The sequence below is a fragment of the Cydia strobilella genome, chromosome 27 (assembly GCF_947568885.1).
Source record: "Cydia strobilella chromosome 27, ilCydStro3.1, whole genome shotgun sequence".
NCBI classification, from domain to species: domain Eukaryota; kingdom Metazoa; phylum Arthropoda; class Insecta; order Lepidoptera; family Tortricidae; genus Cydia; species Cydia strobilella.
In genome coordinates this window covers 5,175,234-5,192,214 of record NC_086067.1, presented here as the reverse complement: position 1 = coordinate 5,192,214, position 16,981 = coordinate 5,175,234, and the positions used below count along the sequence as shown (strand labels likewise).

General features: G+C 38.0%; 1 protein-coding gene across 3 annotated transcripts in view; it reads left to right on the top strand.

Annotated features, from left to right (window-relative positions):
- Nucleotides 1–5,961, top strand: part of LOC134753492 (hornerin-like) — an 88,748-nt gene extending 82,787 nt beyond the window's left edge. For all 3 annotated transcript variants that reach the window (XM_063689368.1, XM_063689369.1, XM_063689366.1), the window contains 4 exons: nucleotides 1,846–2,009; nucleotides 2,693–2,771; nucleotides 3,352–3,534; nucleotides 4,370–5,961. In XM_063689368.1, the coding sequence (XP_063545438.1) occupies nucleotides 1,846–2,009; nucleotides 2,693–2,771; nucleotides 3,352–3,534; nucleotides 4,370–4,818 (875 nt within the window). In that variant the 3' untranslated portion in view covers nucleotides 4,819–5,961. The remainder of the gene's footprint in view (nucleotides 1–1,845; nucleotides 2,010–2,692; nucleotides 2,772–3,351; nucleotides 3,535–4,369) is intronic.
- The last annotated feature ends 11,020 nt before the right edge of the window (nucleotides 5,962–16,981 follow it).

Here is a 16,981-nt window from a genome sequence, read left to right as displayed (position 1 = left end):
TAGGCCTATTTGAATAAAGAATATATTAAATTGAATTGAATTGACTGTTTATCCTAAAATTATAAAAAATATACATTTGAGATTCTCACAATGAGCTCTTTCATTTGATATGTAACACGATATAGTTTGAAAAACTTTTTTTTTTTTAATTTTCTCTTTTACCCCCCAAAAGTGGCCCCCGTGTTAAAATTAATTTATTTACGTTACATGTCCGTCTTTGGGTCACAAACTTACATATATACACCAAATTTCAACTTAATTGGTTCAGTCGTTTCCGAGAAAATAGGCTGTGACAGACGGACAGACAGACGCACGAGTGATCCTATAAGGGTTCCGTTTTTTCCTTTTGAGGTACGGAACCCTAATAATGATGGTATTCCCACGTAATGATTGAGAAAACTTCGAACTTCGAAAAATAACACATTTGTAGTAGTATATGAAGCTAGTAGGTACTTTAATTTTATAAGTTAACTATTAATGGCATTATTTATATTTATTTATTACGGATAAAAAAAACGGTATAAAATAAACGTACTGTACGCCTCAATTCTTCATCTTAATCCGTCGATTTGACTTAGGTATTTATTTGTAAGAAACAGATAAAACACAAATTAACTAATTGAGGCTTGTAAAGTATAATGCATAAGGGAATATATTTTTATTATAATTTACGACCTCCACTACACGCATGATCTACTCATACTCAAACAACAAAATATCTGCAAAAGATACACAAATACGAGGTATAGCGCCAAATGCCGCGCGCCTCTGGGCTGTAGGTTATTCTTTGAACCTCGTTCCGCCGCAGTCGCCGCACCGAGACGAAATTCACGTACGATCGCAGTGAGCGGGGTGCGGGTACAGAGACGCTGAGACGCTCAAGGCCAAATCAGCGAGAATCGTCTTAAAAACAAAACCGCATCAAAATCAGTTTCGTAGTTTTAAAAATCTTAGCATACATACTTAGGGACAGATAGCAGGGACTAGGGACTAGGGATTAGGGACAAATATTGCCAAATATTCAATAAAAAAAAACAATTTATTAAGATTCGCTGCGGCGATTGCGGTGTTCCATTACTTATATATATTATGATCGTAACGGTGTAAAAATGAGACGACCTTGGGACTTTTATGTTTACAAACTATTATACTTTTAGGAGTTTTAAGTGACCAATTTTAAATTAATCTTACAAAGTGAAGGTCCATAATTCTACTGAAACTTGTCTCATTATGAATTGATTAGGGTGAGCAAATGTCAAAGCATGTAGATATAATACCATGAGCTTAAATGTCTGAGCACTAAGATGCAAAATTGCATGCATTTGGGTTTATGGGCAAAAAATCACACTAATTGCAATTGGTAGTGCCTAATTTGCATTGACATTTTGACGCGTTGCAAAAATGTGACTAATAAGGCAGGTTAGCACTTGTCAATTTATGCTTAATCCTTGATAGACTATTAACGTTAACTCTCGATCACAGTTACGTCTACGTTAAAAAACATATTTGAAAAATCGGCCAAGTGCGAGTCGAGCTCGCGCACGAAGGGTTCCGTGCCATTACGCAAAAAACGTCAAAAAAAACACGTTACAACAAACGTGGTGGTGGCAGCCCGACTTAAATGTTTATTTTATTCTGTTTTTAGTATTTGTTTTTATAACGGCAATAGAAATACATCATCTGTGAAAATTTCAACTGTCTAGCTATCACAGTTCATGAGATACAGCCTGGTGATAGACAGACAGATAGCGGAGTCTTAGTAAGAGGGTCCCGTTTTTACCCTTTGGGTACGGAACCCTAACAAATCGACTTCCAAACCAGTTTTAACCAATGTTCCTCTTCCAGCTCACCTCCTGGGCTCCATCATGCACAGCATCAACGTATCACTGATCAACCCTGGGGAGTGCCAGGCCAAGATTGCCCAGGACTACCCTCATCTGCTGGATCAGTACGACCAGGATAGCTGCGCGTGCGGACAGCCTACCAACCCCGTCAACAACATCTGTAGGGTAAGTCAGCTGCTGGTCCATCAATCCTGGAGACAAGCTGGCGCAGGACTACCCTTATCTGCTGGATCAGTACGACCAGGAGAGCTGCGCGTGCGGACAGGCTACCAACCCCGTCAACAACATCTGTAGGGTAAGTCAGCTGCTGGTCCATCAATCCTGGAGACAAGCTGGCGCAAGACTACCCTCATCTGCTGGACCTTAAGACCAGGCCCCTTATTTCACCACGCTGACAGGTGCGACAATTGTCGACATCACTGTTACTGACGTAGGCATATGCTACGGTAACCGCTTACCATTTTGGTGACGTCACAGGCCTTCATGGGCTACGGTTACCCGTAGCCCATGAAGGCCTGTGACGTCACCAACAGTGATGTCGACAATTGTCGCACCTGTCACCGTGGTGAAATAGGGGCCAGGAGAGCTGTTGACAACCTACCAACCCGTTAACATTTGCATATGCATATATTCTACAATTTTATCACTTTTTTATCATATAGAATGCAATTCATGCTGACGAGTAGACGAATCTCCTGATCAGAGAGGTTGCAAGTGCGTTGCCGGCCTTTAAGATGGGAGTACGTTTGTTCTTATTCATAAAATCTTGATTATGATCTCCCTTGCTGTTGCCCGTGACTTTACACGAGTGGATTTTTATCGATACTAATTTAAATATTTTGTTTCAGGTCGACACTGGATCCGCCTTGGCTTGCACCACTGACAACGTCCACTGGGTGTTCAGAGGCGTCTACTCTTGGGAGTCAGGTTAGTGTAGACTTTTCTACTCTGAAGCTTTTCTAAAAAAACGAGAAATTCTGCGTCAAGAATGCAGCCGTAGCTGAGTACGTGGGTTGTACAGTCGCCATCAAATATATCGGAGCGGCCAAGGCGCTCACAAATATGTGAACACGCCTCTATTGTCAAGGCGTTACAGTGCGTGTTCAGATATTGTGAACACCTTGGCCGCTCCGATATATCTGATGGCGACTGTACGCGCTAAGGTCTGTCTACCTCACAAGATGGTTCGCCTCGTTGGGACGCTGCGGGCCTTTGGCTCTACGTAGAGCTCAGCATTTGAATTCGCCCTAAAAAATGTGACTACATAATAAACAACAACATAAAAATCGCTGCTCGCTTCATTGCCGCTGAATAAAGGAGATTTTAAAAGCAATTGCAGGCCGATAAGCTTGGATAAAAACCAACAATGACTGTCGAAAATTACAAAATAATACTTTTCCAAGAGGAAACACTCACATCAAGCTCTCTTTGCTATTCATTATTTTCTAATGGCTGCAAGAATAGCTTCGTGCTAAAAACACATCTAACTATCCACAATTTTTTCCAGGCTGCCAACCGGGTAACCAGCTGGCCGGCTTCTACAAGTTCGACCTGGAGTGGTACGAGTGGGCCATCGGGCTGCTGGAGAGCGCGCGCTTCGCCCAATTCTCCAGTTCCAGCTCCAGCTCCAGCCAGCGGTTCACGAGCGGCGTGAAGGGAGGTGCCGGTGGTGCTGGTGCTGGCATTAAAGGTATAGACTAACTCCAGAATTTCCAGCTCTAACCAGCGGTTCACGAGCGGCGTGAAGGGAGGTGCCGGCGGTGCTGGTATTGGCATTAAAGGTATAGACTAACTCCAGAATTTCCAGCTCTAACCAGCGGTTCACGAGCGGCGTGAAGGGAGGTGCCGGCGGTGCTGGTATTGACATTAAAGGTATAGACTAACTCCAGAATTTCCAGCTCTAACCAGCGGTTCACGAGCGGCGTGAAGGGAGGTGCCGGCGGTGCTGGTATTGGCATTAAAGGTATAGACTAACTCCAGAATTTCCAGCTCTAACCAGCGGTTCACGAGCGGCATGAAGGGCGCTGGAGGCTGCTGGCATTAAAGGTATTCACACTCCCATAGAATAAAAAATCGGGATTGGCTGTATCAGGGACATAGCCGCAGTGGTTGAGGTGAAACGTGGCGTGGGAAGTTATTGCAAATGCCGCTTATAGGGACCTCATAGTGTAACGGGCACCGCAGGCGCCCTGTAGCTTAGAGCGGGCTTCGAGCGACCTTACAGTGTCATGTGTGACGCAGGCGCCCTGTAAATCAGAGCGTGCAAAGCTTACTGCAGTGTAGAGGGCGCCGCAGGCGGCATATGTAAGAGCGCACATCGCGCGCTTGAATGTCGGGCTTCGGTGGCGCCGGCACCCTATATGTAAGAGCATGCAAATAATGCAAAGCTTCCACGCGAACATGAACATCGAGAGCCACTGCCAGCACTAAAAGAAGAAAACCTATTTAGTGCTATTGTAAATTAAAATAGTACTTATTCGTCGATCTAAAGAATTGTCTTTATTAATTAATCTACAAATTTTCAGGCGGATTCGGCGCCAGTTTCGGCGGTTTCGGCGGCCAAGTCGGCTTCGGCTCTGGACAGTTCGGCCAGTTCTCCTCGAAGATCACCAAGGGCACCTCGAGCGAAGGAAAAGGAGCTTTCAGCGGGGAAGTCACCAGCCCCATCAGCAACAGCTATAGCGCCACTTACTCCGAGAAAAAAACCTTCCAATCGGAACCAAAAATCATCACCTATACTACTAAGCCTGAGATAGTCACTTACACTACCAAACCTGAATATTTCACCTTCACCACTAAGCCTAAATTAGTAACTTATACTACTAAACCACAGATAGTAACCTATGAGACTTCTGGAAGCGGCACGAATCCGCAATACGTAGCGCCTGGTGTAACTTTCAACCCGACTTTCTCAGAGCTGGTTGGACAGCATAAGCACAACGCCGCTTGCAATTGCTTGAATGGGAAAAAGTAAAGTATAATAGTTTTGTTGATTTCTAGAAACTCTTGATAAAAGATTGCATTGGAATTGGATTTTACAGTTAGTGATCAAAAGGCATTCATGCTGGCCCTGTTAAAAAAAACAGAGTATGTAATGATTGACTGTGATCTGTAAATAAGAATTTTTAGAAATCTCTATTCAAAAGAGCATCTACTATAAGAAGTCAAATAAGTTATTTCCTATCATCAAATTACTAGAAAAGTAGTAGATGCTTTGGAAGGACGATCTATGGATCTCCCATTTTATAAAATTCTAAAGTGCTAGAAACTTAAAATTGCATTGACAGCTTATTTACAAAAAAATATACTATTGTCATAAAACTATTTAATTTCTTTTAGTTAAAATATAAGAAAAATAAAGACTAAAAAGTCGCTTCTGGCACTTTAGTTCATCGTCACTCAATGTTTTTTTTATTACACTTAAAATATTTTAAAATAAAATATGGTCGTGCCATACCCATCTTGAAGACAGTACAAAATGTGAATTCGGTTTTTTATTTTATTTTTATTGTATTTGAAGTATCTGTAAATAGATAGGTTATATTTAATGCAAACTTATCTTTAAACCTGAGCTTAAGCTGATGAAACACTGTCCGATTAAAAAAAACATTGGCGAGTATTCAGTATCCCACATTTTCATATGTTACCTTTAGAAATTCAGAAGCTGAATTGAGTATTTAACTATAGAATATAATTATTTATAATACAATGTAAAACCTCCCATATACTTAGTCAAAAAGCTCTTGATTGTGATTTAAAATTAATTATAAGTAATAACTTTGTGAAAAAAAATCGGATAGTGTATTAAGGGAACGTTGGCGTCGTAACTTTTTTTTTATTTGTATAAAATGTGTTTTAGTGATAAAACCGCCACATTTATAAGCCGACAATTGCACATTTATTTATAAGAAAAATTGAAAGCTTAGACATTGGACCATTTTGTACCCCAAAATCGTCGACTGTCTAAACTGTTTCATACAAATTATTATATTTTTTTATAATAATTCGCAATAATTATAAGTATTTAGTCAATATACGTATAATATTATCGATGTATACATTTTCTAATTGTTATAATTAGGATTAAATAATTGAAATAAAATGGAGGTACTTTCAATTTGAGTTTTTTCCTTTCCTTCATGTCCCCAATTCACAATCAAAATTACTTTGGAAATAACTAGACATATTCATTCAAAATGGTAAATCAACTTTAAAACTTTTAGGATAATTTTTTTTCTTGAAAATATGTTCTTAGAAGTTAGAAGTAAAAAAACAGCTAAATCAGGGGTACGAAACTCCTCGTGGTTTCAAAGCCTTCCGGCCGCCCGGTTAGCACAGTTGCACTGATTCTGGTCAGCACCTCGGACCATTAGAGCGGTACTGTCATAGCATAGAGTAACTTATACTAGAGCGGTACTGTCATAGTAAATTTTGTAACCCCAGTAAATTCACTGCCATCTGTCGACACACTTTAAAACTAAAAATGAAGATTTATAAAAATACGATAGAATGTATTTAAATATAGATAAATGATTTTTTTTATTTGCATTAATTATTTTTATGATTTTGACCCATGTTCTTTCACTGATATGCGTTAAAATTGTTAAATAACAAACGTCAACGCCATCTATACGACTGTAGGCCAAAACTAGTAGCGCCCTCTGAACGAGAATCAAATTTTCTTGATTTTCGAGGCACGTTTTTTCCTTAGACTGTATCCATCTATTACGGAGTTATATCTATCTTTGGTCATAGTAAATTTTGTAACCCCAGTAAATTCACTGCCATCTGTCGACACACTTTAAAACTAAAAATGAAGATTTATAAAAATACGATAGAATGTATTTAAATATAGATAAATGTTTTTTTTTTTATTTGCATTAATTATTTTTATGATTTTGACCCATGTTCTTTCACTGATATGCGTTAAAATTGTTAAATAACAAACGAAGCCGTCAACGCCATCTATACGACTGTAGGCCAAAACTAGTAGCGCCCTCTGAACGAGAATCAAATTTTCTTGATTTTCGAGGCACGTTTTTTCCTTAGACTGTATCTATCTATTACGGAGTTATATCTATCTTTGCTCGGACGAATCCACACCCGTTTCTTGCACGCAAAGGATGGTTGAAAACGTCACAAATATAGATGAATAAAGGCCCTACACACTCACCCCCGTGGCGCTTGTGCAAGTCTTCGGTTGCTCCTTGTGCAAGGTTTGATGAATATGTTGTTATAATCCGCCTTACATATGTGTAACGTCACTTCACACCAAATTAGCCGCAAGTCTTACTTTCTTTAAATATTTAAATAACAAAATTCTTCCGCTTTTCATAAAATTCACCGCACCAAATCAAAAGTCAACCGCACAGACCTGTAACATTTTTTTCTTCTGTTTTTTCCCATCAAATTCAAATTTCTGTTCTTCTGCGTTTTGTGTGCATGCCCCGAACGAAATATATATACTTATAATAAAAGGTGAGAATGAAATGAGTTCCGAACATAATGGTATTAAAAACCATAGAGTAACTTATACTAGAGCGGTACTGTCATAGTAAATTTTGTAACCCCAGTAAATTCACTGCCATCTGTCGACACACTTTAAAACTAAAAATGAAGATTTATAAAAATACGATAGAATGTATTTAAATATAGATAAATGATTTTTTTTATTTGCATTAATTATTTTTATGATTTTGACCCATGTTCTTTCACTGATATGCGTTAAAATTGTTAAATAACAAACGAAACCGTCAACGCCATCTATACGACTGTAGGCCAAAACTAGTAGCGCCCTCTGAACGAGAATCAAATTTTCTTGATTTTCGAGGCACGTTTTTTCCTTAGACTGTATCCATCTATTACGGAGTTATATCTATCTTTGTAAAAACTAAACACCTCGCTTCGGGCAAACTAGGATCCGTTCATCTCAGCATCCGAGCAATTATTAGGGTTGGCTCAACTTGACGTCCCTTTGCGTGCACGACGACAGATAAGATAATGACCTGAATTTTGACAACCCTAATTAGGCGAAAGCGAAATTAGAAAGGGGCATGATTTGACCCTGAACCGCTGTCAAACTTCGGTTTTGTAGGAAGTTTTCTTTCTGTACGGTAGTACTATTATTTGTTCTGTGGCTAGATCCTGTCTTGCATGTCGTTGAACAGTTTACAAACACACACCGCTGAGCTACGGTCGTAGCCCTACGTCGTAGCCGCGATAACATGGGTTTCCCGGTATGTAGCGGAAATGCTTCGTAGATGCAAAACGACAACGCGTCGTGATTAGCGCTGAATATAGGTACATTTGGCCCTCTGTCAGTGTCAAAAGTGATATTTCTTCAACCAACTAGTTCTAATCAAACTGCATTAGTAAAGCCATAGAGTAACTTATACTAGAGCGGTACTGTCAGTAAATTTTGTAACCCCAGTAAATTCACTGCCATCTGTCGACACACTTTAAAACTAAAAATGAAAATTTATAAAAATACGATAGAATGTATTTAAATATAGATAAATGATTTTTTTTATTTGCATTAATTATTTTTATGATTTCGACCCATGTTCTTTCACTGATATGCCTTAAAATTGTTAAATAACAAACGAAACCGTCAACGCCATCTATACGACTGTAGGCCAAAACTAGTAGCGCCCTCTGAACGAGAATCAAATTTTCTTGATTTTCGAGACACGTTTTTTCCTTAGACTGTATCCATCTATTACGGAGTTATATCTATCTTTGGTAAAGCCAAAGATAAAGCTTGCGACGACGCCATCTGACGGCGAGTAGTCGCCCTAGGTCGTAACCAGCATGGCTCTAGTACCCACCATGCTGTACCGTCATTGTTGAGTACCTTTCTAAGTAGTTTGAATGTTTGCCAATAGATGGCGCTGTAGACTTCATGAGAAAAACGCCATCTATTGATTACTGATCAAACTACGCAAGCATCAGTGTAAGATGTTGTCCAGTAGTTCGTATTTTCATTTAGAGAGGGCATTTTAATTAATGTTATCTTGTTAAAATTTTGTAAAATTATGTTCGATAGAGGATGTTTTAAATCAATGCAAATATAAATAGTGAGTGAGGTATTTTAATGGAAACACAGATACTCAGATACTATGGCTTTTGCGGTGGGCCATCGTTAAGTAGGGATAGAAGGTGAATAAAGTGATTGCTAAACGATCGATTTTGATCAGAATATTTACCGAGTGTATAACAGCACTTTCTGGAACTATCACTGTCATATAAACTGACATTCAAAATCCGCAGTCAACGCAACCGCCAACGTTTACAATCTCACACCATTTTAAACACAATATAAACAGAAAATGTTGCCGAACGATCAAAAAGTTAAAATACTCGAATCGTCGGACGATTCGGACGAATCTTGTCATAATTTGAAGCGAAACATTACCAGTTTAAAGTCTATTATGGTCACTGATCATGATCCCAGTAAGTATATCGTCATTATATCAAAGATTCAACACTTTATTAAATTTTCTATTATACAGTTAGGACAGAGTAAAAGTTTCGGAACCTACCTACTACGGGATCTGATAACTTTTTAAGTTGAGTCCAGACGTGATGATCAAATCGACCGATTTGATCAGAAATGAAGTTGGCGTCAATCTCCAATTTAATTACCAATGAGGGCTAACGCGTATGAATTCGCCGCTAGGGGCGCTAGTGTAGATAGTGGTCTTTTCCATACTTCGAAATGTCAAATGTCACTTGTCACTTCAATGGCTGAAAGCTGTTCTTTAGTCTTTTGGACCACCATCAACAGAGGCGCCAACTGGGGAGCAAAAAAACGATAGCCCTCATTATAAGCCCGCTTTAGACTACGCGGCGCGAAGTCGCGAACGCCAGTGTGGAGTCGATATCGCTGATTAGCGAACTACTACTAACTAGTCTCCACACTCGCGTTCATGTCGTCGCGCCGTGTTTCGCGCATGAGTGTGGAGGGACCTTTAGATTTATGGTCATATTAGAGCTCAGAATAATGACTAAAGCATAGAAGTCGGGCAAAAATACTTCGCAAATATGTATACCCGTACTTTACTTCCTTACGAATTAGATAATGTGCCGAAAAGAGATGCATATATGCTTGTTATTTCTCATTTACGTACGGTGTCATAAGTTTGATAATTTGCTAGGGATGTAACTGTGTCGACTTTTTATATCGATAAATTATGCATAAGTTTGTGCCGTGTAAAATAATAATCACGAAATTGGCAAATTGATAATAGTCTGGCTAATGAAAGTTGAACCTGAAAAAACGCGGCAATTTCAAGAAATCTGTAGCAGGCGAGGCGGCTCGTTGAAATGAAATGAAATGAAATGCGTGGAATACAAGGATTGCATAACTTTTACACTTTTTATAATTTTCATATTCTAAAAATCGTTAAAAAGTATAAAAATTATGCAATCCTTGGAATCAAAGAGCCGCCTGATATGAGGATTAATGCATGTACCTAATATAGCTTTTATCTCATTTGCAGTCTACCACTCAGAACCGTCTAACTATACCTCTCGTTTTTTTATCATTAGAAAGAAGGCGAGCGATCTTAACGTGTCGTTTTATCGAAAAACACTTGGAAAATAAGTCACAACAAATATAATATACGATCATTTACATACTTTTGCTTTCATAAGTAAAATATTGTTATATTTATAAAAAAACTTGTCAATAAAAAGACACGTGGAAATGATTTACCGTTTTTTCTAATGCTAAAAGACTAAGTATAGTTTCTAGTCATGTACAGTCAGCTGCAGAGAAAAGGCACCCCCCTGCATACAAAGTTCTGTAAATTAGTATGGACGTGGGGTACCTTTTCTCTGCAGCTGACTGTACCAAATAGGAAATAATAAAAAAAAACGTTCGTGTAATATTTTATTATTATTTAATAATAGGGAATATTACGCGAAACTCGGCGTAGGTGGCGCCATTATCACAATCTGAGGGTCTATCGCGAAACAAGAAAATCGAACTTTCGTTATTTAACATCTCTGTCACTCTTGCGTATTCGAGCGATAAAGAGGCAGCTAGATAACGAAATTTCGGATTCGAGTTTTCCGGTAGGTCCCCTGAAAACTTGTCAAAAACCTGTTAAAGGTACAGTATGAATAAGTTACTCTACGGTGCACTAAAAAAGCTAGTGCTGCACTCTGGTGGCAGAACATTGCAGTAATATCCCCTATTCCTCGTCCTTTGGAAATCTGAAATAAAAAGTTGAGTTTTGTGACCAACAATATTAATAAAAGGAACATTCATCAATGATCATTAATGTCTTTTTTATTAGGGTTCCGTACCCAAGGGGTAAAAACGGGACCCTATTACTAATACTTCGCTGTCCGTCTGTCTGTCACCAGGCTGTATCTCATGAACCGTGATAGCTAGACAGTTGAAATTTTCACAGATGATGTATTTCTGTTGCCGCTATAACAACAAATACTAAAAAGTATGGTCCCCTTGGTGCGCGCGTCCGACCCGCACTTGACCGGTTTTTGGTATTAAACTATAGTCTGGCAAACACAATCTGTCAGTAAGTAAGAACAAAGAAAACTATAGGTACAGTCGAAGGCAAAAATATCGATCCAGACAAATGGCTTAAAAATATGTGAACACGATTTTATTGTCTGAGCGTACACATATTTTTGAGACTGGGAATGTATATATATTTATGCCCTTGACTGTACTCATCAATTAAAATGAGACAGTCCTGGGCCAAACTATAAGAAAGCTGTAAATGTCGATAGGTTATTGATCTGAGGTCGATACATCACTATGCCAAAAATATAACCTTTCATACTTAGCAGAAAAGTTCGAAAATATATGCAAAAATCTATATAGACTTGAATGCAAGTAATAATTACATAAACAACATATCGATTTCTATGTTTAGGGTCAGGTCCTATAAATAAATTTCTTCAAAATTGAACAAAACTCACCGATTAAAGGTTATCGGTTCGTGCGTATTTTCTTTTCTTCCTGTATTCGATTTACAGCCCTCGATCACACAAGACATTATCACAAAGGGAACTTCAAACCATTACAAATAAAAACTCAGCACGTTTTCCAACAATCTTTCAGGAATAGCAAAAATATAATTAAAATAAACCAAGATGACCGCTGAAACATCCCGAAATATTTCAACTAAAATAATACGACTATGTCAAGTTGTTACAGTTGACACCTACCTGTGAAATAACGAACATATATTTTATTTGGCTGGATTATATTATAGAACCACATAGGACCATTTGACATTTCCCTCAGTTTATCTTATGACAATACTGAAAAAAACGAAAGAACTTGCGGATTGTTGTCTCACTCACTCATAGACAAAAAGTAATAACGTGTTGTGAATACGATATCTTTTACCAAGCTTTTATTTTTGTCCGGCTTCTTTGCTTTAGTCATTATTCTGAGTATTAGAGCGCTCAAAATTAAGAAAACTAGTCACAAATTGGTATTATTTACGTCCGCACACCATTTTATCGGCAATATCGGTCATAATCGGCGAGCCATTGCGTCCGCACGGCCTAATTTAATCGGTCAATTTAATCAGATTGGCGAAAAATTGTCCTCGTCTGGACAGGCCTTTAGTGTAAAATCTTTAAGCGCCTAATCTTGGCAACACTTTACCTACATGAAATGTTTTTGTGGGATTTTCTATTCACGCACGAGAGCCGAAAAAATGTATCTTAGGTTGGTATTTCATCTGTCCAATATCTTGGTATGTGTATTTGCGTCTCACATTTTGCTTAATGAGACAGTGAGACGCAATGCACATTGGACCATAGACATAGTATATACAAGTAGTTATAGCGCCACCGAGCGACCGGGGGTAAAAGAAAGAATAATAGTAAAATTTTGGGCAACAATTTTTATTTTTCTCTTTCACTCTTATAAATTTCGGTATTTCGCCATGATGCCACCTATGATGCCACCCCGTCGGTGATAAGGACAAAGCATGGCACTATTTTCTCTTTCCTCTTATAGGAATCGCATTAAGACTATCTTTCTCTATAAAAGAGTGCCAGGCCCTTGACATTGGACAAAGAAATTGGACAAGTGTAGGTAATACCCTACTCACCCTTAGAGGTGATAAGTAATCAATTGATCATGGTTTATGCAAATCGCAGCAATACCTTAATTGTACTTTTGTGGTTTTGAAGTAAAATCGAAGATGATGTCGCCCACCATAATGGTGGAGCCGAACGCGATGTCCAACCAGGAGCACGCGAGGACACGGACGGAGTCAAGTCGCTACTTCGAGCTTAGTGACTCATCGCTTTCATCGTCCATTGCAAGGTGAGTCGTACCACAGAATAAATAATAGTACTGCCGTACAGAAAGGAAACTAGGAAGTTTGGTTGTAGGAACAAAACCGAAGTTTGACAGCGGTTCAGGGTCGAATCACGATGTCCCTTTCTAATATATGTCACTATCCCTTTCGGCTATTTAGGGTTGTCAAATTTCAAGTCATTTTCTTATCTGTGGTCGTGAACGCAAAGGGACGTCAAGTTGTGACAACCCTATTCCCGCTCCAGACTACGCGGCGCGAAGCCGCGAACGCGAGTGTGGAGTCGATTTCGCTGATTAGCGAACTAGACTCCACACTCGCGTTCGCGGCTTCGCGCTGTGAATCTGTGATTCGCGCATGAGTGTGGAGGGTCCTTAATAATTGCTCGGAGCAATGCCACAAAATAAATAATAGTACCTAGTACCGTACAGAAACGAAACTTCCTACAAAACCGAAGTTTGACAGCGGTTCAGGGTCGAATCATGCTGTCCCTTTCTGATATATGTCACTATCCCTTTCGGCTATTTAGGGTTGTCAAAATTCAAGTCATTATCTTATCTGTGGTCGTGCACGCAAAGGGACGTCAAGTTATGACAACCTTAATTAATAATTGCTCATGCTGAGCCGAACGGAGCCGAGTTTGCCCGAAGAAAGAAGTTTCGCACCCGTGGTCCTACTTGGTCCTACTAACCAGTGTTGCCAGATGGTCACAAGTTAATTTCAGGAAATTACAATTAAGAAGGAATTAGATATGGCACACGCTTCAGACGAGGGCCAAAAGAAAAGTCACGGAAATTATACTTTTGTTGACGACTGTTGACGTTACGCCCCATTTTACTGTTTACCGAATTTGAGATTGGGAAGTAGAATTATATCTACCTTACATATAACAAACGAAACCGTCCACGCCATCTAGCCAAGAATAGGCTAGATGTTGGTATTGGTGGTCAGAGCCATCTGTGCGAAAATATTTTTTTTTCCGAGCCACGCTTTTTCCGTAGACTGCATTCATCTTATACCAGCCATCGGATCACCTTATATACGGAGTTACATAGGTCTTTACTTACATATAAGTTGATAAAAGGTATATACGGTGTTACTAAAAACTAAATTAATAACTAGCTTAAAAAAATCTACAATAGGCCCTTAAGGCATTGTACCAAGGATGCTGGCGGCATTTCCTCGCTGTATCGCAATGCTGCTCTTCTTCTTTTCTTGATGGACTTGAGGGCGGTGTTGCCCGTAGCCAATGTCACGTAAAAGGGTAGGAACAAAATAAATGCTCTTAGAGCACGACGCTGTTCGGTGGTTGTTGTAGTTGTCTCGTAAAACCGATAGCTGGATTTTACGAGAAGCACATGGACTACCGGCCGTTGACTCCAAAATGGTGGTTAAACATGCTTTAAGATTAATTCTCCATTCACTGCACACTACCACATTAGATTATTGTATAATAAAGCTATCGATATTATAGACCTGTACCAATAACTTCTGAGGTTATAAGAATATTAATGTTGCTTATTTTTTATATATAGTTTCCAGACCATATACTAAACCTAAAAATAATATTTTGTGTCATCCTAGGTATTTGCTTAGGTAGAAATTTAGGTATTTCTTTTTTTAATCAGCATTCTGTAAAAAAAATATTCGAGACGAAATACTTTGTTTCCCTGTAAAGGCAAAGTGGCTGCCGACGTACACACGCATTTTGTGTCATTTTTATCCACGGGTATAATGGCATTTAATAAATACCTAATATTGATCCTAAAACGCCTAAAAAAATATTAGAGTCGGTAAGTGAAGTGTTGTACTTTACAGAACATTGTTATATGTTATTCAAACAAATCTGTGTAAAAAAAAAATTCATGTTATTAAGTTTACGTCTACAATATTATAATACCACATTGAGACATCATTCATAATTTGGGTCATTTTGATCCACGGTTTTTTTACTATCTGGCAAAATAAAACTCAATTGAGCAAGAAGGGCGTGCGCGGGGAAGGGTACCTACGCGGGTGGGGTGCTTATTATACTTGCCGCAATATCAGCTGGCGACTGAGATCTTAATACTATCTCCTTTACCCTTGTTAAGACCAACCAAGAGATGGCATTATGAGCTGTCTCGCCACTTAGTTTTGCGATACAGTGTATTTATTTCATTCGGAGGCATAATTACATTGTCTTATCAATCTTACCGTAGTAGGTATATAAATATAATTAAAAATAAACTATAGGCTGCACTCCTCATACTGACCAACATTTGTGACGTTCCTAATCAAAAGGTACCACTTTCTCTGACAGGTTATTTGTATAAAGATATAATCAAATTTCGTCTTTATGGTAAACGACAAAGTGGTACCTACCTTTTGATTGAGAATGTCACAACAGCGACTTAAAAATTACTTTTGTTTCGATTTTTAGTAGACTTTTTAAGTTTATTTTAAGACGCAATTTATTGTGATTTTTGTTATGTTTAAGCGTGGCAAGCAACATTAATTACATTGATGATGATGTTCATTAAATACAATATTTTTTCATACTATACTGAACTGTCACCCTATACATGAGAATGAACAGCGCCCTCTTGACAATGATCATATATTACTGGTTAGGCTTTAATATGTGTCATAATTTAGTAAAGTCCCCTTTGTGGATTCTAAGTTTCCGAGTTACAGCAGTTTAGTGAAAGCGTTTTTTTTTAAATATAAATTAAGGGTTGAATAAAGAGGAAAGAAAATTTGATTATTTTTGCGCTACTACGCACGGTTTAGGAGATACAGCTCTATAAAGTTTTTTTTCCTGGTTTTTTTTGTTTTTTTTTTAAAGTATTAATTACGGGTTTCTTAAAGGGGTTTTTTAAATTATTTTTGCTGTACGACGCATGGTTTAAGAGATACAGCCCTATAAAGATTTTTTTATTGTTTTTTTTCTTTTTTTCTTTTTTACATTGTGTTTTTTGTATATTACTTTGCGGTTTCATAAAGGGGAACGAAAATTTTATTATTTTTGCGGTACCACGCACGGTTTAGGAGATACAGCCCTATAAAGTTTTTTTTATTGTTTTTTTCTTTTTTACATTGTGTTTTTTGTATATTACTTTGGGGTTTCATAAAGGGGAACGAAAATTTAATTATTTTTGCGCTACGACGCATGGTTTAGGAGATCAAGCCCTATAAAAAAAAAACTCTTTTTTTTGCGTTTCTTTTTGTATAAATTAATGGTTACATAAAGGGGACCGAAAAGTTGATTATTTTTGCGCTACGACGCACGGTTTAGGAGATACAGTCCTATATAGATTTTTTTCTTTTTCTTTTTTACGTTTCTAAATCTTAATTAAGGGCTTCTTAAGGGGAACGAAAATTTGATTATTTTTCGCTACCATGCACGGTTTAGGAGATACATCCCTAAAGTTTTTTTTGTTGTTTTTTTTTCTTTTTTTTGTCATTGCGTTTTTTGTTATTACTTTGGGGTTTCATAAAAGGGAACGAAAATTTTATTATTTTTGCGCTACGACGCACGGTTTAGGAGATACAGCCCTAAAATGATTTTTTTCTCTTTTTCTTTTTTGCGTTTTTAAATCTTAATTAGGGGCTTCTTAAAGGGGAACGGATATTGATTATTTTTGCGCTGCGATGCACGGTTTAGGAGATACAGCCCTATAAAGTTTTTTTGTTATTATTTTTTTCTTTCTTTTTCTTGTGTTTTTGTATATTATTTAGGGGCTTCATAAAGGGGAACGAAAATTTTATTATTTTTGCGCTACGACGCATGGTTTAGGAGATACAGCCCTATAAAGATTTTTTTTTTAAATTTTGCGTTTTTTTAAA